Source organism: Lipotes vexillifer, unplaced genomic scaffold (assembly GCF_000442215.2).
Source record: "Lipotes vexillifer unplaced genomic scaffold, Lipotes_vexillifer_v1.1 scaffold860, whole genome shotgun sequence".
In the NCBI taxonomy this organism is placed as follows: domain Eukaryota; kingdom Metazoa; phylum Chordata; class Mammalia; order Artiodactyla; family Lipotidae; genus Lipotes; species Lipotes vexillifer.
The window spans coordinates 993,704-1,021,568 of NW_006789568.1; the positions used below are offsets into that span (position 1 = coordinate 993,704).

The 27,865-nt window shown below is 45.1% G+C and overlaps 1 protein-coding gene and 1 pseudogene across 5 annotated transcripts; one reads left to right on the forward strand and one right to left on the reverse strand.

The window, feature by feature from the left end:
- The first annotated feature begins 88 nt into the window (after positions 1-88).
- Positions 89-27,109, forward strand: COPS7B (COP9 signalosome subunit 7B). 5 transcript variants are annotated; one of them, XM_007462753.1, is made up of 7 exons: positions 5,432-5,595; positions 7,273-7,450; positions 12,013-12,088; positions 14,346-14,434; positions 17,238-17,440; positions 19,275-19,380; positions 25,358-25,516. In XM_007462753.1, exons 2-7 carry the CDS (start codon positions 7,289-7,291, stop codon positions 25,514-25,516), a joined length of 795 nt encoding a protein of 264 aa, XP_007462815.1. In that variant the 5' UTR covers positions 5,432-5,595; positions 7,273-7,288. The 5 variants fall into 5 exon arrangements, with proteins under 5 accessions (XP_007462812.1, XP_007462813.1, XP_007462814.1 ...); XM_007462749.1 differs by having other exon boundaries at positions 5,436-5,585; positions 25,358-26,597; XM_007462750.1 differs by lacking the exons at positions 5,432-5,595; positions 7,273-7,450 and adding an exon at positions 89-302 and having other exon boundaries at positions 25,358-27,109.
- Positions 8,866-10,090, reverse strand: LOC103087936 (60S ribosomal protein L28 pseudogene; annotated as a pseudogene).
- Positions 27,110-27,865: the final 756 nt, after the last annotated feature.

A 27,865-nucleotide genomic window follows, 5' to 3' on the forward strand; every position in this document is an offset into this window, starting at 1 on the left:
TGGCGGAGACTACACTTCCCAGCATTCCAGGGGAGAGCCCGGGGGACCACAGATCCCAACACGCAACAGAAAGCCCAGGGACTACAAATCCCAGCATTCCCTGCACTCAATTCCTCTGTAACTTAGATTCCAGGGTGCCGCGCAGTGCGCGCAAGTTCATAAACCTGCTTGTAGGTTTTCGTGGTTTCTGAATCCCTAGACTTGAAACCAGGCGGGAAGATCCTCTTCAGCCTCAAAAGATGACAGCCCACAGAGAGGTAACTTCTATTTGCATGGAACTCAGAAATCTCCTGCAAATCATGGTAAGGACGAAACAACAAACACAAACACTGATTAAATTATGAAAGATAATATAACAAATGACTCCTTCAATTCGTACTTGTTCGTTGGCCTGGGGCGCCGTTTAGGTGTTTTGCAGGGGTTTCTGGTGTGCTCCTGCGTTGGACTGAGAGAGATATCGATTGTATACTCAGAATATCAGTACAGTCAGACTTAAGAGAATTTGCTAATCCAACCCCTGTTATTTTTATATATGAAGAAACTGAGGCCCACAGAGGCAAAGAGATTGTTGAGGGATCACAGCAAGTTGGGGCAGAGTTAGAATTCGGCTCTAAGTCTCCTGCAGTCTGGGCTTTTTCCACTACACTAGGGTGATGATATTTTTAGCAGCATGGCTATGCGATCTCACTCTCCTTGGTGAAGTCTTCCCATCAAGGTTGAAAACACCCAGAGGTGTTGTCTGCCATTTCAGTAAACAATGTTGCCTGCCATTCCAGTAAACAGCAACAAATTTTGGCCACCATCAAGCCATCAGCCACTGAAGCCACCCTTGAAGATGGGCCCAGAGGGGAATTCAGGATGGAGAAAAAGAGGATACTGCCCCAGATAATTAAGATGCGTATCTAAGGAATAATTTCAATGAGCTCAGACACTTGCATCTTCCCATACATAGAAAAGCACTAAAATCGTTTATTTGAGATGTCTGTTTTTTGTTGCTTAGCAGTAATCTTTTGATGTTCAATTACATATTTTCTTTTCAGCAAAAACTCCTTTGTATCCTGGTTCCTCTGTTACCTCTTCGGAGAAGTTCCTCAGAGCTATCTGAGAGGCTGTCTCCTGGGCTATAGTCCTCAGTAAGGTCCCCAAATAAAACATAACTCACAACTTTTAGGTTGTGTGTTTTTCTTCAGTCGACATTAGGTAAACATTTATTTGGTGGCTTTCCTGCAAGTGAAGGAGTGCAATATTTGTTTATTCTCAGTCTAGGTAAAACTTGGTATTTTGATTTGTTCTTTTTTACTCAAGGTGACATTTAATATGATTTCAGAAACTAGGTAAAATTGTAGCTTAAGGTTTCCTTGGAGATCTGCTAACTCTTTTCCTAGGCCTTCCTTCCTCTTCCTGTACCCCTTTCGCCTACCTGGGCACCCACCCAAGTTTTCCTTCCATGTAATTCAACAAACACCTTTTTCAGCTTTTGTTATTGCCAGACTCTCTGTTGGTAGAATGTGAAAGGCATGGTCACTGCCACAAGCAAGATAACCATCTAGTTAGGGAAATAAAGAGACTCCACTGAAATTCAAGATGAACTGTGATGAATGGCACAAAAGAAAGGACATTGGAATGCTACAGAGGCCCCCATGGAAAGATATATTTCAGCTGGCAAAACTTGATGGAGGAGGTGGCATGGGTAGGATTTTTTTCTGTGTTAAAAAGTTTTATCTGTAAATCTTTTTTGTTAATGAAGTGTAACACATACAGCAGGAGCACAGTTTTGGCATATGTATACACCTGTCACCAACCCCCAAATCCAGATATTGAACATTTCCAGCACCATTCCCAGGGTGCCCCTTCCCAGTTAGTGCTGCATCCTTCCATTCTGATAACCACTCTTCTGACTTCTATTACCATAGATCAATTTTGCTGTTCTTGAATTCCATTTAAATGTAATCATACAGTAAGTACAATATGAGTCTGGCCTTTTTCGTTCATCAGTATTTTTGTGAGATTCATCCATGTTGTATGTAGCAGTAGCTTTTTTTTTTTTAATTGCTAAGTAGTATTCCATTGTATGTATGTAGCACCATTTATCTTCTCTACTGTTCATGGGCATTTAGGTTTTCACTTACCAGTTTCTGGCTTTTATTAATGAAGCTGTAATGAACATTCTTGAATGTTTCTTTTTGTGGACTCATGCATTTATTTCTAGGAGAGGAGTTGCTGGCTTGTGCGGAGGGCATACAATCAGCAATAGTAGATATTGCCAGTTTTCCAAAATGTTTGTACCAATTTTCACCTTCACCAGCAACATAAGAGAGTTCTAGTTGACTCTTACCCTTGGCAATAGAGGGTGGTGTCAGTTTTTAAAATATTAGCCATTTTGGCTGAATGTGGTATCTCATTATAATTTTCATTTACATTGTCTTTGGTGTTGAGCCCTTGTCATATGCTTGTTGGCTACGTGATGTCCTCTTTTGTGATGTGCCTGTTCAGGTCTTTTGCCCACTTTCTTAATTGGGCTAATTCTTATTGATTTGTTGTCCTTTATATAGTCTGGATATGAAGTTCCTTGTCCGATACATGCTTTGTAGATATCTTTTCCAAGTCTGTGGCTTGCCTCTTTAGTCTTGTACCGGTGTCTTCTGAGAAGAGAAATTCTTAATTTTAATCAAGTGCCATAGTTCAATGCTTCCTTTTTATGATTAGTGCTTTTTGCATTGTTTAAATCTTTGCCTACATGGTTGGTGGAATTCGAACAGACAAATATGAGGGAAGAGCACTGTGAAAAGGAAGAGAGAGCAAGTTTGAGCATAGGCCCTGATGTCAGAGAGGGAAGATGTGAGTCCTGTTAGGCCGGGAAGGCGTGGAGTTTGGGCTCTAATGAGGTGGGGCGAGACAAAGCTGGATAGGTAAGAGGGAGGCATACTGAGGAGGGCCTTAACTGCAGCCTTGGAGTCTGGACATTATTCTGGAGGCCGTGGAGGCACAGCTGGAATATTTATGAACTTAAACAGAACTTAGTTGCTCTCCTTCCACCACTGACTTTGCTCCTTCTCCTCTGCAGCCCTGTCCTCTAACACCACCTCCAGACAGCTCTGGCCTCCCCAGACAGAATCCTGGGGGGTATCTTCTTTTTCTATCCCTGCATTCAACTGGTCACCAGGTCTGATAGGTTCTGAGGTATCTAAATGTCTCCAACAATGACGCTTCTATTTCATGCCCAGCTGCAGCTACCTTTGTTCAAGATCTCACAGTCTCTTAACTGGAATACATCAGTCACCTCAAGGTTTCCCAGCCTCCAGTTCTCTCCACATCCAGTACATTCCTATAGCAGCTAGTGTCCAAAATGGCAATTATTCAGACCCCTCCACAGCTTAAAGACCCCAAATAGCTCCCCAGTGCCCTTAAGGTAAAACAAACAAACAAACTCTAAAAGAGTTTGCTCTTTCTTCCAGGCTCAACTCAAGCCTCATTTCCTCCAGAAGCCTTCCTTAAATCACCTCTCTCCAGGACACAGCCAGGAGAGCCTTATCTGTACCCCTGGGGCTCCTTGTGGCATCATCTGTCCTAGCCAGATGGACCTGTCTCTTCCAGGAACCTTGAGCTCTCCCAGGTAGGAACTTTGCTGTATTTAGGTTTTTACTGAGTATAGGGCTGTGCATGTGGTTTCCAAGAACCTTGATGACCTGACTCCAGCTCTGTAGCCCTCATTTCTTACCTTTGAACCCTGGGTTCCAGTCACTGTGGGTTTCTTCTCTGCATTAGTGTATGCTGCACAGTGCAGGCCTCTGTGACTATGGTCACTGCCCTCTTTTCTTCCCCTTTTTGCCCATAAGATGCCCACTTTCTCTTCCCCAGCACATTCTCTTCTGTGCTTCCAAAGCGTTGTCATCTCTCTCTCATAGCACTTAACACATTGAAGCTTTTTGAGGGCAAGAACCTTGTCTTATCTTCATATAAACTTCTAGAACATAATACGTGCTAAAGAAATTTTTAAAATAAATGAATGCATTGGTGCTTGGCTCCTTTGCATCTGTCTAATTTCTGCACTTGAATGCATGAAAGGTAAATAGGGTTTTTTTCCTCATCTTCAAGACCTGAAAGTCTGTAGTGTATACTTTAAAGGAACCAGCCTAAGTGTTCAGTTACGTGGCATTCTTATCCATCTTCCAGGGGAGTTGGTAAGTACTAAATGCAAAGCCACGAATGTCATTTTGGTCACAGAACCATTGTTGGCTCAACCCATCTTCTGATTATTTTAAAATATTTTCTGAATAAAGATGAAGAGCATGGTCTTTGGCTTCAGATAGCCTGGGTTTCAAAGCAAACTTCTTTTTTTTTTTGTGGCTGAGTTGGGTCTTGGTTGCTGCGCGTGGATTTTCTCCAGCTGCGGCGAGCAGGGGCTGCTCTTCATTGTGGTGCGCGGGCTTCTCATTGCGGTGGCTTCTTTTATTGCGGAGCACCGGCTCTAGGTGTGTGGGCTTCAGTAGTTGTGGCACGTGGGCTCAGCAGTGGTGGCTGGCGGGCTCTAGAGTGCAGGCTCAGTAGTTGTGGCACGTGGGCTTAGTTGCTCTGCGGTATGTGGGATCTTTCTGGACCGGGGCTCGAACGCGTGTGCCCTGAATTGGCAGGCGGATTCTTAACCACCGCGCCGCCAGGGAAGCCCTCAAAGCAGACTTTGATACTTACCGGCTTTTGGATTTTTAAAATAATTAATTAATTAATTAATGGCTGTGTTGGGTCTTTGTTGCTGCACGAGGGCTTTCTCTAGTTGCGGTGAGCGGGGGCTATTCTTTGCGGTGCACGGGCTTCTCATTGTGGTGCCTTTTCTTGTTGTGGAGCACGGGCTCTCGGTGCACAGGCTTCAGTAGTTGTGGCATGCAGTCTCAGTAGTTGTGGCTCACGGGCTTAGTTACTCCATGATCTGTGGGACCTTTCGGGACCAGGGTTTGAACCTGTGTCCCCTGCATGGGCAGGTAGATTCTTAACCACTGTGCCACCAGGGAAGTCCCTGGCTTTTGGATTTTTAGGCTTAGTTATGTCCCCTGAAAAATGGGAATAATATTACAGGCCTAGAGTTATTATGAGAATTCAGTGAGACAATGTACAGCACCTGGCACATGGAAAAACGCTCAGTAAACGGTAGTTATTAGGCTTAGTATGTCTCTGTACCCCGAGGGTAGCCACAGTCGCCCTACGGAACTTCTGAGGGTAAAGCTCGGCCAAAGAGGATGGGTTTAGGGCCCAGGATGGTGATGGCGATGGTTGGGGGGCCAAGTACTGCCTAGGCTATATTCCTCTCCTCAGGGCCCCCACCCTGTCCTGGGCTACAGCCCGGCTCGGGACCCACTTTCCCCTGCCGGGGCCGCACTGGAGGTCTGAGGCTGCAAACGCGGTGGGGGAACCTAGTGTGGGCGGAACTCGAGTGCAGCGGCGGGAGGCTTCCGGGGGAGCCGCAAGGGCAACGGGTCGGCGGAGGCAGAAAAGCGTCGGACGCCGGGCCGATCATGGACGCTTGACAACCTGCGGGCAGGCGCCGGGAGGCCAAGCCAGCGACCGAGAGGACGGAGAGGCGGCGAGGACAGGTAGGGGCCGGCGAGAGGGTGGGGCCCGGCGTGCCAGGTTCTTCTGGGCCGTCAGGTTTAGCGCCAGCCGTAGGAAAAGCCCTCGGCCACACCGCCCCGCCCCCGCTCCGGGGAGCGCGACCCGCGGCTCATCACCCTGCACCCGCGGCTCTGCTTGGAACACGCCACCCGCCCTGAAGTCCACCCCAGTCCGCGACCCTCAGCATCCGCACCGCGGTTGCTCTCGCTTCCCCACCTGTAAAGGTTACTCCTTTGCTCCTCTGCCGTCCATCAAAATAGCGCCACCCCCTAGGACGGGAATTCATCTCCCCTGAGTTCCTAGCCGCCTCCTCGGGCTCTCCCACTCCAGAAGAAAGCGATTATCGGCGCCTCCTCATCTCTTTGCCCCCGCGGGTTTTGCTCCTTAGGCCGAGGTTTTTTTGAGGGACCGAAGTTCTGTCCGTTTTTCTACCCCTTCTCCATCTCCACGCCCTGTCATTCAGTGTCTTCGCACGTGTCCACTTGGAAGCGAGGTTTTTGTTTTTCCTCTCCTAACCATCACCTTCCCCCGACATCTCCTTTCTACCCTCTCCCCTCAGTTTCCCCTTCCCTCAGCAACCTTTATTCCCTAGCACTTCAATTTTGCTGTTTCCGACAAGATCTTCTTAGGTAACCCTGGATGAAGCGGCATACTTGCTTTTGTAGTACTGTGAAAGGGCTGCCGCTCTTGGTGCCTGCCTCCAAAGGAAAACTTAGTTTCTCTTGCACGAAGCTAACCTTTTTTGATTTATTGTCTTTTTCACTGTACTATACTTCTTCATTTTGTCACACTGCCCAGCATATATCATTTTTGGAGGAGTAATCTTTTCTCATGGAGAACTCCTGTAGAATAGATACTCAGTGTGTGTGTTCACACACCCAGCTTGTAGTAAGTAGATTATACAGTTGAGGGACCCTCCTGTCCTAATGTCTTAAGGATGGCAATACTATATCTTCATTGTTTTCTCGAATCTTTTTATTGTTTTCTTGAGATTTTGTACAAATTCTGAAGTCGTGTTTGGTAAAATGTCACATATCAGTAGGAGGCCAAATAAAGGGATTTTCCTCATGGACTTACACAGCATGTATGTGTGTATTTTCTTAGTTTGAATATGTTGCTGCTTATCTTTCAAGATGATTTCCCCCTTTTTCTATCAGATCAATGACTTATGTGATAAATGGGCCATCTTTCTTGTCTGCTTTTTGTCTTTCCTTATCTGTATCTGGCTGCAGGTGGGATTCTAATGACACACCGAAGCTGTAACTGATTGCTTTTGCTTACATCTGCTGCCTCTGTGTTTTGGCAAGATTCTCTGCTTCTTAACCAGAGTCTAAAAATGAGGTAGATATAAGACACCTACTGAGATACTCCTGTGTGTTTCTTTAGGTCCTGGTTAGGTTTAAGGGCTTAGAAGGTGCTGCCTTTGGCAAAGGGCCAGATGGAATGAAGTGGCTTTTACTAAATGTGTTTCAAACCTCAGAATAAGGACAAAATCCCTTTAACTCCCAGTTAAACGCTACCCATCTCACAAAGTGAGATCTGGACTGAGGAGCTGTTTTTTTCTTTTTGAATACTGTAAAATGAAAGTATTCTGATGTCTGATCCAGCATTAAATAGGCATAGACTTTGCAAAGGAGAAGGAAGAATGAAATACTTTTCTTTGGACAGATCTCAAGACCAGAGAATGGCAGGTGAACAGAAACCCTCAAGTAACCTCCTGGAACAGTTTATCTTACTAGCCAAAGGTACCAGTGGCTCAGCCCTCACTGCTCTCATAAGCCAAGTTTTGGAGGCTCCTGGAGTATATGTCTTCGGAGAACTGCTGGAGCTGGCCAATGTGCAGGAGGTAAGAGCAGCTTATAAACAATTTTTCTATCTTCTTTGTTCTCAACCTTCCTGTGATTCTCCAGGTTTCCAAGGAATTTCAGTGCTGAAGCATTGTGGACCCATGAGATATCCTTTTGAGGAATTGGTGAGGCAGTGGAAGAGAGCAAGGATAATGTCCTGGGCTCCTTCTGGTCAATATTTTCATCTGAATTTGGGGCAAATTTAGATTGGGTTGCTAGTAATTTGAAAGATAGGGGAAAAATCCAACTGAACCTGATAAATTAGAAAAGTAGAGTATAAGCATGGACTGATGTTTAACAGGGGTAGTTTCAGTCATTCTTAGGGACAGAAAACCTCCAGTGCAAATATAGACATTGAAAATTGGTCAGGTACATACATAGCAGAAAATGTTTGTTACTGAACATGAGATGGGCATGAATAAAGAATATATTGTTGGGCTTCCCTGGAGGCGCAGTGAGTGGTTAAGAATCCGCCTGCCAGTGCAGGGGACATGGGTTCGAGCCCTGGTCGAGGAAGATCCCACATGTCACAGAGCAACTAAGCCTGTGCGCCACAACTACTGAGCCTGTGCTCTAGAGCCCACGAGCCACAACTACTGAGCCCGCGTGCCACAATTACTGAAGCTGGCATGCCTAGAGTCCGTGCTCTGCAACAAGAGAAGCCAACCTCAACGCGAAGCCTGTGAGCTGCAATGAAGAGTAGCCCCCGCTCGCCACAACTAGAGAAAGCCTGCGCACAGCAACGAAGACCAAAGCACCCCAAAATAAAAATAAATAAAATAAATAAATTTATTAAAAAAAAAGAATATATTGTTCCTGTGAAAAGGGCAGTGTTGTGCTGAAGAAGGTGTGTAAAAAAGATATGACAGGGCTTCCCTGGTGGCGCAGTGGTTGAGAATCTGCCTGCCAATGCAGGGAACATGGGTTCGAGCCCTGGTCTGGGAAGATCCCACATGCTGCGGAGCAACTAGGCCCGTGAGCCGCAACTACTGAGCCTGCATGTCTGGAGCCTGTGCTCTGCAACAAGAGAGGCAGCGATAGTGAGAGGCCCACGCACTGCGATGAAGAGTGGCTCCCGCTTGCCACAACTAGAGAAAGCCCTCGCACAGAAATGAAGACCCAACACAGCCAAAAAAAAAAAAGAAGATATGACATGAAAAGCTGGGAAGTAGTCCTTTTTGCTTTGTTTGCTTGTTTGATGTTGTTATTGAAACCTTGGGTATCACTTTTGGTTGTTGTGCCTTAAAAATGAGAAGATCTGGTGAAGAGTAACCAGGTGGAACAGACATTAAAGCAACCTATACTTTTCCAACCTCTGCTTCCCATTTTGGATATTTTTATATTTATTGATTGATACTTTTATATTGATTGATCGAAAAGTCTGGTGATATCTTTTTTACTTTGGGAGATGTGCTCAGGAGCTCTTGGTAGGGTGGGTTGGCTTCCTCTTCACCATCACAGCTTCTTCCTGGCTGCCCAGGGTGGTGCCTGCTCTGCTGACAGCCACCATGTGCAGATCTGGGCAGTACTTGTTCTTGAGGATCATGTGCATGATGCTACTGAGCGTCGCCCAGGCATTCTTGTTGATGGTGGTCCATACATATGGGGTGGCTGACGTTTGCTGGCCAGTTCTTCTCTTCATGACACTAGGACACCTTTGCCATTGGCTGCCGGCTCCATGCCTGTAGCCCTGCTGTGAATCAGCCCGTTGTAGCAGAAGGAGTATGGGTCTTCACGTTACTGGACTTGCTGCTGTACATATGCTTATTCCTCTTGGTTAGTAAACTTGAGCGGTTCCCCATGATCATCCATTGCAGATGTGTGGATGTGGCATCAATTTCCTCTCCCTGCAACAGCTGGAAACAGGAAGACCTAGTTTTATTTGTTTATTTATTTTTGCGGTACGCGGGCCTCTCACTGTTATGGCCTTTCCCGTTGCGGAGCACAGGCTCCGGAAGTGCAGGCTCAGCGACCATGGCTCACAGGCCCAGCCGCTCCGCGGCATGTGGGATCTTCCTGGACTGGGGCACGAACCCGTGTCCCCTGCATCGGCAGGCGGACTCTCAACCACTGCACCACCAGGGAAGCCCCTAGTTTTATTTTTTAATTGTAAATTTTTATTTAATGTCAGCCTGGCTTGCTAGACTGTAAGCTCTGTGAGGGTAAGGTCTATTGTGCTCACCATTGTTTTCCTTAGAGCTTATTATGTAGCCTGACACACAGTAGGCTTTCAGTAAAAATTAAATTACCAGAGATAGAAAAGGAATCCTGTGAGGGAAATTTAAGAAAACTGAGTTTTTTTTTTTTGTTTGTTTGTTTTTTTGCGGTACGCGGGCCTCTCACTGTTGTGGCCTCTCCCGTTGCGGAGCACAGGCTCCGGAAGTGCAGGCTCAGCGGCATGGCTCACGGGCCCAGCCGCTCCGCGGCATGTGGGATCTTCCTGGACCAGGGCACGAACCAGTGTCCCCTGCGTCGGCAGGCGGACTCTCAATCACTGCGCCACCAGGGAAGCCCCTGAGTTTTTTTTTTTAATAGGCTTTATTTCTTTAGAGCAGTTTTAGATTCACAGCAAAGTTGAGAGGAAGGTACAGAGAGTTCTAATATACCTTGTGCTCTCATACATGAATAGCCTGCCCCATTACCAATATCCGCCACCAGTGTGGAACTACACTGGCACATCATTATCACCCAAAGACCACAGTTTACGTTAGGGATCACACTTGGTGTTTTATAGTCTATGGGTTTAGACAAATGTATAATGACATGTCCCATTACAGTATCATACAGAGTATTTCACTGCCCTAAAAGTCCTCTGTTCTGCCTCTTCATCCCTTCCTCCCCTCTAATCCCTGGCAACCACTGATCTTTTTACTTTTTCCAGAATGTCGTGTAGTTGGAATCATACATATGGAGCCTTTTCAGATTGGCTTCTTTCACTTAGGAATATTGCATTTAAATTTCCTCCCTGCCTTTTCATGGCTTGGTAGCTCATTGTTTTTCAAAAGAAGAGATGACCAAAGGGTAGTGTGTTTCTTCAGGTTAGTGAAAAGCCTGAATGAATATGCCAGGTGGTTGTTTCATATGGAAGTTTGGGTGAGAGGAGATGGATGAAAATTAAAGCCAGAAAGACTTTGTTGACTTAGGCCAGTGGGAGAAATTTTGGAGTGTCTGCTTTACAGAAAATAGTCTTTTATGGCTAGTTTTGTAATCGTCTGTCTGAAAAGTGGGGGCTAGATTTGATGGTCTCTTCTACTTCTGATTCAGGGCCTCAGGAGATTCTCGGTAACCTGAGGCAGTAGGCTGGGGTATTCAGATGCCAGAGTTCTCATTGGAGTGCTTAGCAAATCACCCTTATCTTCCCATAGTTTTTTTCCATATGTGAGCTGGGAATAAGCTAGCTGCCTTTCAGTGGTCAGAAATTACAGACGTAGTTTTTGGAAGCTTTTTTTAAAAGATGGTTAAAATCAAGTGGTATTGTTGGTGTCCACAGAATACCACTTGGTTCCTGTTTAGACTTTATTGAGTTTGGTATATTGGAAGAGTAACAGGTACATATTTGTGAGTAAGGGAAACACCCAGTTACGGTAACTGGCAGCAGAGCAGAGTAGAGCAGTTCCTCGCAGAACAGTATCTCTTTAGTTTTTCTTCTACAGATAGCTCTTTGCCATTAGCATTAGCGAGGAATAAGTAATTTTAATGAAAATTTTGATTTGGGGCTGATATCCTGGTTTCCTGTCCCAGCTGGGCTGTTCTGTCACGCCTTATGCTGTGCTGATCTCCAGCATTCACAGTCCACATGTAGTCCTGAAGCTTGGAGCCAACCCTATACTTTTTTCAGTTTGGATTGATAGTGGCTTGTGCTGTCCCCGCCAAGCTGGTATACTGACAAGGCTGCTCCAGTCTGCTTTTTTTTTAAACTTATTTATTTGATTTATTTTTGGCTGTGTTGGGTCTTCGCTGCTGTGCACGGGCTTTCCCTAGTTGTGGAGAGCGGGGGCTACTCTTCGTTGCAGTGTGTGGGCTTCTCATCGCAGTGGTTTCTCTTGTTGTGGAGCACAGGCTCTAGGCGCGCGGGCTCAGTAGTTGTTGTGCATGGGTTCTAGAGCGCAGGCTCAGTAGTTGTGGCGCACGGGCTTAGTGCTCTGCCGCATGTGGGATCTTCCCGGACCAGGAGTTGAACCCGTGTCCCCTGCATTGGCAGGCGGATTCTTAACCACTGTGCCACCAGGGAAGTCCCTCCAGTCTGTTTTGATGGCAGGGGAATCCTGAGCAAACCTGAACTGCTCCCAGTGCTTACTGCTTTGTGTGTGTGTGCGTCTGTGTGACAAAAGTAGCTCCTGGGCATGCTCTGTGCAGTATAAAGCATGTATTCCTGAGAGAGAAAAATTAAACTTGGGGCCTTATTTATTTTTTCCCAAAGACTCAAAGAGTTGGAAGGGACCTCAGGGACCAAGCAATAAAATGGTACAGAACTGTGGCACGTGATCACCTGCCCTCTTCTTGAACACTGCAGTGATTGGTAGCTCGGTCTGTGAACTACTTTTTTTTTTTTCCTCCTCAGCTTGCAGAAGGAGGTAATGCTGCTTATTTGCAGTTGCTGAATCTGTTTGCCTATGGAACATACCCAGATTACATAGGTGAGTTGGTTAAGATCCTCCAAAGACTTTTCTTAATTATGTTGCTCTGTCTGGATACATTGCCTTCATGAGGGTCACTGAAGTCTGGGATATACAACATGGGGTGGTATCTTCCTAACCTAGCTGTTTCTCATTTTACTGTGCTCTGTAAGTGATCTCCCATGAGGACTTTCGTTCCTACCTTTTATTTCGCAGTGGGTAGATGGGAACTGTGTTTATGCTCATCCATAAATATAGCCCTTGTTTATTTTCCAGATGAGATTCTTGAGGACTGGTGTTTGTAGAACACTTGGAGTGTTGTGAAATGTCAGAATACTCTGTAAAGTATTTAAGCGTTGTAAATATTATATAAATACTATCATCATATTGAAGAAAGTATGGAAAACAGGGAAAAATGTCGCTTGTACTCCCATTAAACTACTGTTAGCATTAGGGTGCTGGACTTTTCTTCCTTGTGCTTATGTTTTCTGATATGTAGGTGTAATTAGATTATGTATACCATTTTATATCTTGCTTTATTCGCTTATTTCATAGGCATTTATCCACGTTTTAAGTCTTTGTAGTCATTTTTAATATACCATAATCAAATACTCCATAATCTACTTACCCCATTCTCTTTTGTAGATCATTTGAGTCATTGTATTGATAAATTAGAATCTTAAATATCAGGAATGAGGTGCATGAATGTCCAAACACTAACTTACCTTCCACCCAAGCCATTTTTGTCTGGCTTCCCTAGTTTATTTTAGTGATATGACATAGGCCTGGCAGTTTATTTTAGTGGTATGACTCAGGGTCTTCTCTACTATGTCCTCGACTTCCCCTTTTTTCTCATTTTCTTTCTCCATGGTCACTTCTACTTACTCGGTGCTGCTGCCAGACTGGACAGTTTGCCACTTGCCAGCTTTTTCTGACCTTCACTTTGTTCCAGTGTGTGTATCCTTTGTTTCCATCCTCACTAAAGAGCAGCATTTTACAGACTCTAGAACCAGGATTCTTGCATTATGTTCTGTGTCCACTTCAACAGTTGTGTGTTCTTTGGTAAATTAGATGGTCTTCTGTACCTCAGTCTCCTTATCTGTAAAATGGGAGTAATAAAAAGGTCCACAATCCCTTATCTTCACTTCTTGGGCTAGATGTTTCATAATTTAGAATTTTGGGGACTTTAAAAAGGTAGTATGATGCATATACTTTTTTATGTAACACCCTCGAGAGATGTGGGCAGCACCGGTAGTCAAACACATTCACAGTTTTGCAGCAAAACAAATGAATATTCACAACAAGTGGGATAAAAAGCCTAACTCAATTTAGGTCATGAATTGCCACCAAATGAATTTCAGCACCGTGCTCAAGGGAGAAAAAGCAGTGTGGATTCACCTTTTTGGAATCCAGCATTATGGATAAGGAATTGAAGACATTTGGATCTGTCTTGTGGGGCTGTTGTGAGGACTAACTGGATGTGTGTGTATATGAATGGATCTGTGTGTGCACTTACACTAAGTAAAGCTTGCCATATACGTTGCCTTGGCTGGTGCCATTGCTGTTGCTATTATTGTTATTGCTAAAATTTTGCCTGTCCTTCAAGGATCATCTCATAGTCCACCTTTCTTTCTTTTTGTCTCCTGTACCTCCCCAGTTCCCCAGTGTGACTGTACTCACTTGCACTCTCTCTTTTTTCTCTCCTCCTCTTTCTGTTTCCCTTTCTGCCTCTCCACCCTCCCCTCACCCTCCTGTTTTTTTCTGGTAGTTTGTACCTTTCTTCTGGTAGTTCTCTTGCATTTGTAGCTGTTGAAACATTGGATGGTAAGACTGAGGACAAGTCCAGGGCCATTGAGTTGCACAACTCTGGGTGGTAGTTGGTGCTCCTGGAGTTGTGGAGTGTAGCAGCCCTGACAAGCCCCATCTGTTCCCCTTGAATCACTTAAGACAGTGCATTGCACATAACAGACGCTCAGTGAAGACATGTTGAAAATAGTACTCCAGTAAGAGAATTGTCATACCGTTTTGTGCACTCATGCCCGGCTTCTTAGGAGACTAAGCTTCTTGTGTGTAGAGATTCAGTTTTGTCTTCTTTGGAAGCACATGGTATTTCAGAGAAGATGGGAGGTGCTTATGGAACATTTGCCTAGTGAATAAGTGCAGAGTCATGACAGTGATTCAATAGCAGGTTTGATGTGGGGAGTTGGTACGCTTATTCCATGAAGAAATCCTGATTTTATTTTGTGTCTTGATTTTTGTGGTGGGTGGGACTGAGCAGCCAACAAGGAGAGCCTGCCAGAACTGAGCACAGCTCAGCAGAACAAGCTGAAACACCTTACCATCGTGAGCTTGGCGTCAAGGATGAAGGTACGGTCCAAACCCTTTCCTGTCTTCCTCCTTACCTCGAGGCAGGTGTCGCATTGGCATCATGTGGGAACTCCCAGCTACACACAGTAGAGTTGTATCATAAATGCATAAAATTTGCCTGGCAAAGGACAAAAGAGAAAAAGATAACAGTTAAAATAGTGTAGATAATTACTCACCATTCCATTTAGGAAAAGTATGCCCAGGAGTGATTGTGAATCAGCAGGTCTCAGTTCTGGCATGCCGTGGTACCCCACGTGCTGTGAGCATTTTGCCATGCTTAAAGGAGACTGCTGTTTCAAGATACAGATTTTTCAAACAGCAAGGCATCTCAAGGCAAGTTAACTGCTTCAGCTGTTGCTCAGTGCACAGTGAACTGTTCCCGTGCTGGAGGAAAAACTTGCTGTGTTGAACTTACTGAGAGATGGATTTTTTAATATGCTGCCTTCCTCTGGGGATTTTCAAGGTTAATTATACTAATTGGAATTTTTGCCTTCTATGCTAACTTCTGACCCTAACCTTCTGTAAGATACCACTCCACTATATCTCTGAGTTCTTCCTTTTAGAAGAAGATGTGCAACCAACTGCTCATAGCCATTAACAAAGAAGATCCAGGTTTGATTAATTATAGTTGATTTTTGGCTCTCTGCCCAATCCCAGCCTAAATGTCTATAAGTTTTTGTGGGGCTGTGCCTTTGAAAAAGTTTGCTTTTTGCATTTCCCCTCTGTGATTGAGCTGGAGAGATGTATATTTGTTCTTGGATTGCTGTTTCACATGCTAAAATTATTTTATCTGGCTTAATCACAAATTTATGATTCTCAGCTGGGCACTTCAGGTGGGAGGCCTATTTTGTTAGGAAATGAGGACCTGAATTTTTTTTTTGTCCTGATCATGAACTTCTCAAGTGTAGCAAAGAGTAGGAGCGACTTTTTCCCTTGTTTCTGCAACCTGTCATTCTTTTTTTTTTTTAACATCTTTATTGGAGTATAATTGCTTTACAATGGTGTGTTAGTTTCTGCTGTACAACAAAGTGAATCAGCTATACATATACTTATATCCCCATATCTCCTCCCTCTTGCGTCTCCCTCCCACCCTCCGTATCCCATGCCTCTAGCACCGAGCTGATCTTGTTATGCAGCTGCTTCCCACTAGCTGTCTGTTTTACATTTGGTAGTGTGTATATGTCCATGCCACTTTCTCACTTCGTCCCAGCTTACCCTTCCCCCTCCCCGTTTCCTCAAGTCCATTCTCTACCTGTGCATCTTTATTCCTGTCCTGCCCCTAGGTTCTTCAGAACCATTTTTTTTTTAGATTCCATACATATGTGTTAGCATATGGTATTTGTTTTTCTCTTTCTTACTTACTTCACTCTGTATGACAGTCTCTAGGTCCATCCACCTCACTACAAATAACTCAATTTCATTTCTTTTTTATGGCTGAATAATATTCCATTGTATATATGTGCCACACTTTCTTTATCCACTCGTCTGTCAATGGACACTTAGGGTGCTTCCATGTCCTGGCTATTGTAAATAGAGCTGCAGTGAACATTGTGGTACATGACTCTTTTTGAATTATGGTTTTCTCAGGGTATATGCCCAGTAGTGGGATTGCTGGGTTGTGTGGTAGTTCTATTTTTAGTTTTTTAAGGAACCTCCATACTGTTCTCCACAGTGGCTGTATCAATTTACATTCCCACCAACAGTGCAAGAGGGTTCCATTTTCTCCACACCCTCTCCAGCATTTATTGTTTGTAGATTCTTTGATGATGGCCATTCTGACCGGTGTGAGATGATACCTCATTGTAGTCTTGATTTGCATTTCTCTAATGATTAATGATGTTGAGCATCCTTTCATGTGTTTGTTGGCAATCTGTGTATCTTCTTTGGAGAAATGTCTATTTAGGTCTTCTGCCCATTTTTGGATTGGGTTGTTTGGTTTTTTGTTATTGAGCTGCATGAGCTGCTTGTATATTTTGGAGATTAATCCTTTGTCCAACCTGTCATTCTAAGCCCCTGTACCAACCCTGGATTTCAGACCTTTAGTCATAGAAAACCCCCCAGGTATGTTTGCCCTCTTCTCCTCATACATCTTCCTCCTGTTTCTGCAGATTTGATTGCTGTGTTAATTTTCACACTAATAGTGATGTGTCATAGGATTTACAGAAAACTGGTATTTAGATACCCAGGTGTCTTGGAGTCATGCAGAATGTTGGTACAGTCCATTACAGGACTACTGTTGGGGAATTGACATTGGTTGTCAGAGACCAGGAAAACATGTAAACTTCAGGATGACCTCTGAGCTTGCAGTATCCACTGGCCACCTGTAGGTGGATGCGTTAGCCTGTAAGTTTTTTTAATTGTGCTCTGCTGGGCAAGCAGCCAGTTTGTGTGTCCAGTGTCTGAGATTCTTTGGAGTTTTTTTTGATGATCTGGCGTTTTATACAAATTCTGAAAGCTTCCAAAAGGCAGCAGAGTGCCAGATACTGAGGATATCCCTTTCTTCTCTAGAAAGAGTCTTTGGGATCTCTAAGAGTATGCTTCAGAGCATGAAAGCTGGAAGCTGAGCGAAGTCCAGGAGGCAGAGGATGGGGGAGAACGCATTGCTAGATGCTGTGGGTCTTGTTTGGATCCCACAGGTCTCACAGCTCATTTATCCATCTCTTTTTGCCGTAGATGTTAATAATTACCACTAGACTGCATTTCCCAAAGCTCTGAGGCATATGTTGGCTATCTGAGTAATAACCTGAATTTTCTTAATGTTTACCAATGGTTTTTGTAAACATCACATGTACCTTATCTATAGTGTATCCCCTACTCCGTGCTGCTGAAGGACCTGGAGATGCGGAATCTCCGGGAACTGGAAGACCTCATCATCGAGGCTGTCTACACTGATATCATCCAGGGCAAGCTGGATCAGCGAAACCAGCTGCTGGAAGTGGATTTCTGCATTGGCCGTGACATCCGAAAGAAAGATATCAATAATATTGTCAAGACCTTGCATGAATGGTGAGGCTCAAAGAAGGAGGTGCCCCCCTCTTTAGGGAGGGGATACCTAGCATGCCCTCTATGCCTCTGTTTGGGGAAATGTGGTCTCCAGGTATCAGCTGGGGCTGCCTGGGAGCTGGGGCCTTGGGACAGAAAGCTAGGGAATGGGGCTGCATTTGTGACTTCAGTTGTGTGGCAATAGGAATCACTTCAGGCTTCCTAGTGCCACGGTTGTAAAATAGTTCTTGTCTTATGCAGTTGAGGGCTATTTAGTAGCAGGCTGTAAAATGCCCAGAGTTGGCAGGTGGAGCCTCTGAAGCCTTGCTGTGTGACACTGATCCTGTGCTTTGCAAACTCACCCTCAGTGTTTGACCAAGCTTGGGAATTAGTGTTGGTAAGATTCTTTGGATAAGAGAACCAAGTTCGGCATCAGTAACTTTGGGCTAGTGTTTGTAAAACATTGTGAAGGATATTAAAGACAAGGAATGGGTTATTCTAAGTTGGAACACAGACTCATATACAGAGTATTTGATAACCATATTCTGGTATATAAAAGGAAGTGGAACATTTGCACGTACTCTATTTTAATGGAATTTGATGTTCGCAAGAGCTGTTGCACGTTCTACACGGATTTGTCATGGTGTTATTCAAGACTGAGCTGTGAAGGAGGGCCAGGGTGAGAGTATAATTGGAGGTGAGGAGAGTGTGTTCCCAGGTGGCACATGGCACGTTGGAGGCCATGAAGCAGAGTAGGCAGACTGTGCAGAGGGCTGGGGTTCATTTTGTCTTTAAACAGACTGACTCTCTGGCTTAGCCTCTAGGGGTGTGTATCCAGGGATGTACAGCCCAACTTTGACCCTCTGGGGGTCCACAGCCCCCTAAGTTTCCCTCACTTCAGCTACTATTGGATCCCCAGGCATGTACTTGCCCACCCTTTACCCCAGGTTCTGTCCCAAGTGTGACTCCAGACACCTTCCCTTTACAACATCTGACACAAGCAGGAACTTTCAAAAGATTTTAAAACAGTGAAGTCAGACTAAATGGGAAATAAACTTAGAAAACACCCCTAACATGAAAATGGTCTGGCATACAAAATCTAGGTTTCCAATCCCACTAAAGTTGGCTGTCTTTTTCCGTTTTTGAGATGACTGATACCGTTTTTCACCTCCATAGTCTGACTTCAACGTGTTTGCACCCAGAGGGCCTATTCTAGCCCCCATTCCAGGATGTTTACTAGTACAAATTCTTACAACTTCTTTTTATGCATTGGAGTTAGATTTGAAACAAAATTGGTATGTAGAGTGGCACCACAAATACGCAGAATGTTCCCACCTGTTGACTCTAAAGTGGAGGGTATGTGGCTATTTATTGTACTATACCTTCAACTTTTTTTTTAACATATTAAAATTTTAAAAATAAAAAGTGGGGAAAATGATATAATGAGGAGGGGGTGGCAGTTGGGAAGTAACACACTTCTGAGAAAAAGGGCAATCTTCAAAATAGGATGCTTTTAGAAAATAAATTTTTCTTTTGAGAAAACTGATTAATCAGTGCCACCTGTGAAGTCTCTCCTAATTCCTTTAATTGCACAGCCTGTGAAGCTTTCCCATGGGATACAGAGGTTGGAAATTAAAGCTGTATTCTAAGAAACCACCCCACATCCTCCATGTTTGTTTCCTTATGCCCTATGTTATGTATTCAGAAACACCTGTCTTTTGGAAGGAGTGAAGGGGCAAGAGCCCTGGCAGACGGAGTGTTACAGGAAGTCTCTAAGGAATCGGCGAGGGAGATTTGGGAGGCTGCAGGACAACTACCAGGCTTTTCTGGGGCTCAGGGCTGGTTATCTCTTATATAGGTGCGATGGCTGCGAGGCAGTCCTGCTGGGCATCGAGCAGCAAGTTCTGAGAGCCAACCAGTACAAGGAGAACCACAGCCGAACTCAGCAGCAGGTAGAGGCCGAGGTGAGGAAGAGAACGCCTGTCCCCACCCCAGGGTATCCCTGTTTGTCCCTTGTCTTGTGATCTTGGCGTAGATGCAACAGCACTCACTCGCTCGTGAGCACTGGGTGAGGTGCTGGGGTAGAGGCGAGTGTGACCCACGCCCTCCTCTTGGTGCTGTCCATCTCGTTTCTGATTCCTGGTCACCAGAGTGTGAGCGGGCTCAGAGAGCGGAATGTTGTAATTCCTCAGTTTACACGCACTTTCCAGCTGTAGAGCAAAAGAAACGAGTTTGAGGATGGGTCTTAAAGATGGATGGAAGGATGGTGGTTACCAGGCGGGGCAGAGGGCGGGGTGCAGCTGGGCTGGGGCACATGGGGCTTCAGGGCCCCGGTGCTGCTCTGCCTCTTAAGTTGTGTGGTGGGTGCACAGTGTTCATTGTATTCTTCTCTAATCTGTATGTGTATGTTGTAACCTTTTAAAATGCATGATATGTTTCATCTTGAAAAAGGAAAAAAGGGAAAAAATTCGGTGGGTGAAATGCAAGTGAAGATAAAAGTGTGATTGTGGTGTTAGACGCCTGGTTTGTTCAGGACATTTTTAGCCTCTGGGAGAGACGCAGGCTCCAGCCCTTGAGTTAATGGGCGTTTGTCTGCCTATAGCCTGGACAGCTGTGGAGCCATCTCCCAATTTGTTTGGAGCCCTGAAGATCAGAATTTTAGCACTGAAAGTCCTTTTCTAGCATGATGGAGCTTGAAGCATTAATGGTATTTAATGAATTTTAGAAGTAAGGTATCCTAGAATGTAGCAGAATGGGACCCAGAGTTACAACTAAGGAACATAAGAAATAAGTAGTTGTGCCTTTCTAAGGGGGATTTGTAGAATTTGAAGATTTCCTCTGCTCTGTCGTATGTACTCCTTGAAAATAAAACCTGGTCTTTGTAAGCTCAGCTCCTTGTCCCATGCCTAATGAGCACATAATAGGTGCTCAAATGAGTGTTTATATTTCAGGCACACCCTATAAGTGTCAGTGGACTGCTGAACTCTGCTTTCATGAACTAGAGTACATTTATTTCAGATACACACATCCCTGTATATATATGCATACCTACTCTGAACGTTCCATCCACTGTAAATTTTTAACTCTACTTCTAGCCAAGGAAGTGTGAACTATATTTAATTTAGCATTAGTCAAAGACAGATGCAAAAAAAAAAAAAAAAAAGACAGATGCAATTAGGAAAGTAAGCCTGCAGCTTCTCTAATAAGCTCTGTGATCCTCCTCTTGAATATTTTGGTCTCTTCTCTGACCTGGGATTGATGTCTGAGCAAAGTAGGACAATATTCACTGATTCTTTCCTGTACATCAAACCCTGGAAACAGTAGATTTGGAGACGAAACGCCCACCTGACGTGGGATAGCCTGAAACACTCTTAAACCTGGTTGGTGGCGCAGGAGGAGGAGTCTGATCGCTACTGGCTGCCCCACTCTGCTTGGACTGTTGCTAATTGTGTGGCAGGTGGTGGGCTTGACTGTGGTCGTTTGCAAAACTGAATGATACTAGTTTTAGAATTTTGAATGGCTCAAGTTTATTTCCAGGAAAAATGGCATCTGATGAAAGAAGGCACTGCCTAATGTTGAGGCACGACCAATACGTAGACAACAATGTGGGCTCCTTAGATTATGGTTATTAAATGAGAGCCAGCACACATGGATTTGCTCTCAGCGGCCCACTGCTGGAAAACACAGCTGGCAGAGCCTGATGCTGCCACCAGGTGGCAGTAAGGATTTGATTAAGTTTGAGAGAAAGAAATTTGAGGAAACCGCCAAGGTCACCTCCGCTAGCAATTAAAACAGTTTACTAATTTAATAATCTTCTAGGAAATCTAGAACAGACAAGTATGAGAAGAGTGGGAGCATGGTCAAAGCCCAGAGCCTTGACAGCTTTTCCATTCACAAATGCATGATCTGGCTACTATATGTAGGATGCTGACCGTCCCCCAGCTGAAGGCACATGGAAGGTGCTCACTAAGTATTTGTTGACTTGAAAATAAAACAGATCTACACAAACACAGCTGTAATTCTTTCCTATTCTGCTTGTATTTATGCTTCCGTTACTCTTGACTTAACTTTTTTTTTTTTTTTTTGCGGTACGCGGGCCTCTCACTGTTGTGGCCTCTCCCCTTGCGGAGCACAGGCTCCGGATGCACAGGCTCAGCGGCCATGGTTCACGGGCCCAGCCGCTCTGCGGCATGTGGGATCTTCCCGGACCGGGGCACAAACCCGTGTCCCCTGCATCGACAGGTGGACTCTCAACCACTGGGCCACCAGGGAAGCCCTTGACTTAACTTTTATAGTCATTTTCTCAACTGAGTTGATCTTTTCTTTTTTTGTCCTTAAGTTAGATTGCTTGTTCCCAGAGGGGAAAACTTGACGTTTTTCTCCCAAAATCTTATAACAGCAGCTATCTTCTGTTGAGTATTAGCTTTAAGAGTCTTCCCTCTTAACGAAGTCAGCCCTATCACAAACTGCCTAAGAATATTCTCTCCTTTTAGTTTTTCACAGAAATAGCACATAATTAGTTACAATTCCAGCATACCTGGAGGAGATAGAACAATAACATTATGAGCTATTTCATTACCTCTGAGCACATACTCTGGAGGGGAGGTAATGATCACCTCCACAAAGCACCTCCTCATTTACATTTGATTTTGGAGTGTATTTTTCTTTATATTTCAGTGTGCTCATAAGTCTGATATTCTCTGGAATGTCAATCTGTAGTTCTTGCTGCATTCACAAAATAGGCTGTGTTCCAGTCAGGTAGGTAATAGAGCATAATTGGACAAAGTAAGCTCTGTTTTTCTTTATGTAGAAAATGCCCCAGGAGTTAAGTTAGTGACAGATCTTGGGCCTGTTGGCTGTGTGGTGTGCCAAGAGTGTGCTTCTCGGTGCTTCCTGGAGAGCGCTTCTCTCCATCTCCCCGTTCTTCTTTTCTGTGTAGCCCTCTCCCCACTGTGCACTCTACTTCTGTCGTCTCCCTTTGCACTGCCCCATAGTGCAAAGAGGTTCTCCTACCCTAAGACTCTCTTCTTTCTCCTTTTGCCTGAATATTTAAAGTCTCTAGTAGAACTAGGCTGTGATTTTGTTAGCAGGTGCAGTCCCACCTGAAAATTCCTGAGGCCCATGATTTGAGGGGCTTGACAAACTCCAGGTCATCTGGGGTAATGGGATGGGGATGGCCTGCAAGCCAGACTACTCAAGGAAGAAAATTAGAAGGATCAGGGGTATTTAGGCCAAAGAAGACAAGTCTGCAGGATATTAGTCGTCGTTTAAAGGGTGGCTTTGTGAAAGAGGAGTTAGACTTCTCAGGATTGTTTCTTGAAGCTGAGATGGGCTTAACTGGTGGACCTACATGAGTGGCCACTCTTGGGTCCCGGAAGGAGCTCTCTGCAGGTAGACCTGCACAGCTATTATAAAAAGCTAGTTGACTCTTAACTCCCCTTCAACTATGAGAGTCTGTTATTGGCTCGGCAGTCTACTTTGTGAGTTCCCTGTGTTTAAAATGCTAACAATTCCCCCCATCCAGGCTGAGGCCTTGTTTAAGATAAAGGGCCTCATTTCTTAGGCTAAGAGACACTTGCCCAAGAAGCCCTCTTTTTCCCTATGGCATGTTTACCTGACTGTGGAGGACTCAACTTTGTCAGTACGTAGTCTTACTGGAAGCTAAATGTGAACCCCTGAAACACAGAGGAGACATGGCACACAGGAGGCCACCATCCGAGAGTGAGAGGGTGCTGCCAGGCAATATAGGTTGAGGGGAGGCTAGTGGTCAGGACGGGTTTGTGGAAGAGGTAGGGTCAGAGGTGGCTAGCGAAGGAGGAGGCTTGCCCAGGCTGGAATAACAGGGTGCAGGAAAGGCAACAAGGCAGAAGAAATGACTGCTTCTGGGTGTGAGGCCGGGGACTAGCGTGGCTCAAGTGGAGGGCACATGTTGTGGAAGGGAAGGAAGGTACAGGGTCTTGAGTGGCGTGTCAGAAGTGCAGAACAAACCAGGTTTTTCCTTGGGGTAAGTCTCATTTCTTTTTCTGGCTTACCAGGGTCACTGAGCACCTGAAATAATAGCTTACTGGGAGATAGTTTCTATAAGAAAAAGCTGCTTGAGGAGGTAAATAGGCATTTGAATGAATGCTTAGAAAACATATCAAACTGGACAAACTTTGTTATTTTATAAAGCGGTGATAACGGAGAAATCACATTTCTTTTTTTTTTTTATAACATCTTTATTGGGGTATAATTGCTTTACAATGGTGTGTTAGTTTCTGCTTTATAACAGAGTGAATCAGTTATACATATACATATGTTCCCATATCTCTTCCCTCTTTGTCTCCCTCCCTCATAAATCACATTTCTTAATCTCTCCCCTAAGGCCATCAAAATACACTGAGTAAAACAAAAACAAGTATATCTTTTATTTATTTATTTTAAAATTTTATTTGTTTATTTTTGGCTGCGTTGGGTCTTCGTTGCTGCACGCAGGCTTTCTCTAGTTGAGGTGAGCGGGGGGGCTACTCTTCGTTGCGGTGCGCGGGCTTCTCATTGCGGTGGCTTCTTGTTGCGGAGCACGGGCTCTAGGCGTGCGGGCTTCAGTAGTTGTGGCTTGCGGCCTGTAGAGTGGCGGCTCAGTAGTTGTGGCGCACGGGCTTAGTTGCTCCGCGGCATGTGGGATCTTCCCGGACCAGGACTCAAACCTGTGTCCCCTGCATTGGCAGGCAGATTCTTTTTTATTTTTTATTTTTTTGCGGTATGCGGGCCTCTCACTGCTGTGGCCTCTCCTGTTGCAGAGCACAGGCTCCGGACGCGCAGGCTCAGCGGCCATGGCTCACGGGCCCAGCCGCTCCGCGGCATGTGGGATCTTCCCGGACCGGGGCACGAACCTGTGTCCCCTGCATCGGCAGGTGGACCCTCAACCACTGCGCCACCAGGGAAGCCCTGGCAGGCAGATTCTTAACCACTGCACCATCAGGGAAGTCCCCGCCTTTACTTTCTTACCGACAAACATACACCTCACTCTGCACCAGTACACCTCAGCTAGCTGAAGGGCAAAGGCATGAACAATCCATTAGAATTGGTGTTGGGGAATGTGTGTAAATACGGGCACAGGAGTACACAATTAGTAGAAGGGCAAGTTGATACAGTCATTTTTCAGAAGGCAGTATAGCAATAGTTACTAAAGTAAAATGTGTAAACCCTTTGATGTGGAAAGCTCAATTCTAGGAATATGTCCTCCACAGGTGTTCACAAAAGTATGCAGAGGTAAACATGGAAGGCTGTTCACAGGAGCACCATACATAAGTGAAAAACAAACTGGGAACTAATTAAAAAATGGTAGACCATTCATCCCAGAACAGTACACAGATATTGCATAGGATATGTCTAGGAGTTGCTTAAATATTTCGGAGCCTCTCTGTTAATCGAAGAAAGGAATGCTGAAAGCATTTTTCTTTTACTACATTTTTTGTCATTTGTCACTTAGTTGGCTGAAGTTTGTCCTCTAGTTGCTTATTCAAGAAGGGCTCATGGGAATTTGGGAATTGGATTCCCAAAGTTCTGGTGAAAATATCTGTGGTTTCATATGTGAACAGTAATGAGCTGAGTATAGCATCTTGTGTCACCCTTTCTTTTTCTATGGCCATTTTTACCAGTGCTTTCTTTCACTTGCTGTGTTGTACCTTTTTGCCAAATGGTCCACTACCACTTGGCTTATTCCCCATTTTCAACCAGGAAAGCATTAGTTCCACTTTTTTGCTTGACTCATTTCCATGTATCTTCCATGAGCATCCCCTGCTTGTTTCTCCTCATCTGAGTTTCTGAAGATAATCTCAGATTTTCTTGCAGAGGATTCTGGCTTCTTCCCTGAGTGGCCCCCCCCCCCTTATAGTGACAAGTTGCAGTGAGTTTCTGGCATTTACAAGCTGACCACACCAATTCTGTGTCTCCCTCCAGGTTACCAACATCAAGAAGACACTCAAAGCTACCGCGTCCTCCTCAGCTCAGGAGATGGAGCAACAGTTGGCTGAACGAGAGTGTCCCCCCCATGCTGAGCAGAGGCAGCCCACTAAGAAGATGTCCAAAGTGAAAGGTCTGGTCTCCAGCCGCCACTAGGGCCGGCTGGGGCAGCTGGCACTCACCAGGCCTGGGTCAGGTGGGGAGGGGACACCAAGGGCCTATTTCCTCCCCTCTCTACCTTCCATGAGTTCCAGACCTGCCCATCCCCTCACCAGCGCCTCCCCCCACATTGGTACTGTTCCAGAAGAACCGTTAACTCCCTTCCCTCTCCCACTCCCTCTTCCCCAGTTGCTCCCTTCAGACTCAGGGGCTCCACGGATGCCATCCCAACAGGGCCAGACACTGCCCAGCTTCCCTCCAGGAGGTTCTTGTCTCTGTCTAAGGGCTTGTATCCCTCCCAGTTTTTCTTTTGCTTTGTGTCATTTTGTCAGGCTGGTCATAAGCTGGAAGCAGCTTTAACTGGCCCACAGGGATGACTGCGAAGGAGGCCCCTCTCTGAGTGATGGGAGGCACTCCTTCTCCAGCCCCATGTGCCACAGTACCCACAATGGTGCAGGCGCTCTAGCCAGGTATCAGAATGCTTTGTTTTCCCTCTCCTGCCTTATCCCTTGTTGGCAGCTCAGATCAGGCCATGGAGGGATGTGATGCTGGGCTATGTTTACTAAACCTGCGGGTTTTCAGCCTCTTACGCCCAGCTCCAGTCTCTCATTAGTTGGGAGCACCGGGCTGATTAACCTCTGGAATCTGAGCACCTGTAGGGGTTGCTGCGGGTCTGCTGGGTGGCGGAAGTTTCTTCCGGCTTGGTGTTCTCTGCTGGCCTCGTTCCCTGCTGCCTCTGACTACTCAGACTGGTTTTTGGTGTGAAGGCCCCGGCTGCCCACTGGGGCTGTCTGCCAACACTTGTTCCCCGAGATGTAATTCTTCCGGCTGCATCCGTGGTGGGGATGGTGGTGTTGAGGCCCCTCTATCTGGTGAAGGGTCTGTTGCTGCTTCTGTTTCTTTCTTCCCACCCTCCCTGGCTGGTGACCCAGAGCCCTCTGATGATGGCATTCTCCTGGCAAGAGAAAAGGACTTTACTAGCCTTTCTGAACTTGAACAGTTTCAGGTTATATTTTAATTTTTTTTTTTTTTTTGTACAGGTTCTGATTCTAATACATTTCAACATGCTTTTTTCCCCCCTCGTGTCAATATTTGTTATAGACTAATCGCCGGGGAGCTTCACCTGGTTGGAGGGTGGGGTGTGTGTATGTGTGCGTGTGGTGGTGTTTTTTTTTTTTTTTTTTTAAGGGGAGGTGGAGGTCCTGGACTGATATTAAAGAGAGAAAAAGCACATTTTAGAAAAAAAAATAAAAGTAGATTTAATGTATGTGACTGTGGAATGTGAGGTTGCATAGCTGGTAGATCTTGAGGGGCTAGAATTAGGGTGGTTCAGGGAAAATGAGATACTGTTTCAGTGCCATGGTTAAAAAATGGATTTCTCCTTTTTCCAAAATGTCCATCAGCTGCCTACGATTGATCAAATGTTAACAAAATACTCTTGTTTCCCTTTTTATGATTCGTGTCCCCATATAACATTATGACCAGCTGGAGGGTTTAATTCCCAAAGTATGTTTCATGAAACCCTTTGATAGATGCTCTATGGAAAAGGGGTTCTGTTGTTAAATAAATTCGGCACATCCTGCATCCCATATCCTCACTGGAAATTCATTGTTAAGGTCTCAAAGAAGGCCTGGGGGAGGAAGCCTGTTCCCAACACTGATTTCACCACCAAATCCTTTTTTGGTAATATTTAGTGGAACACATTTTGGGGAAATTTTTGGAAACATATTTCTCAAAAACACCTCCCAGCCTTATAGGTTTTTCCAGCTATTCTTTCTAGACACAAAACAGTCACCTTCACTCTTACAAGTGGTCTTCCATCCTTATCTTTCCCACTGGGGAGTAGACTGGGTAGGAAGCGTGACTCACTTGTATGAAATGTGTGACCACTAGTTGTTTGACTGCCCCAGGCCCTAGGAAGCTCTAGGTTCACCTTCTCCATGGGTCTGCTGTTCCTTAAAAAAGAGTAATGACAGTAATAAGAACAACATTCATAAAGTGCTCTACAGAATGTCTTCATCTACAATAAGTCATTGAATCCCTTCCACCAAACAATCTCCTGAGGTTGGCAAGGGGTAAGTATTGTTACAGTCATCCTCACTTTACATGTGAGAAGTACCCTGGTGTTCAGTGGTAAAACGAGGACTCCTGGATCTCCTTACTTATATGCCCTGCCATCTTCTCTGTGTTGCATTCTGATTTAGAATTTGCTCCCCAGACTGACCCTTGGTACCCTTCTAGCTGCTTATTCCTCTGAGGGCTCATCTTGCTCTTAACTGACACCCAACACATCACAGCCTCTGCTTCCCAAACCCACCCAGCCCCTTTATATGGAAGCAGAGAGTG

What these genes read in the sequence shown, in the direction of transcription:
- COPS7B (XM_007462753.1), top strand. Translation starts at nt 7,289, where the DNA reads ATGGCAGGTGAACAGAAACCCTCAAGTAACCTCCTGGAACAGTTTATC. An exon ending in GTCAAGACCTTGCATGAATG is followed by an intron (nt 17,441 to 19,274) that starts GTGAGGCTCAAA and finishes TCTCTTATATAG; the next exon opens with GTGCGATGGCTGCGAGGCAG. An exon ending in AGCAGCAGGTAGAGGCCGAG is followed by an intron (nt 19,381 to 25,357) that starts GTGAGGAAGAGA and finishes GTCTCCCTCCAG; the next exon opens with GTTACCAACATCAAGAAGAC.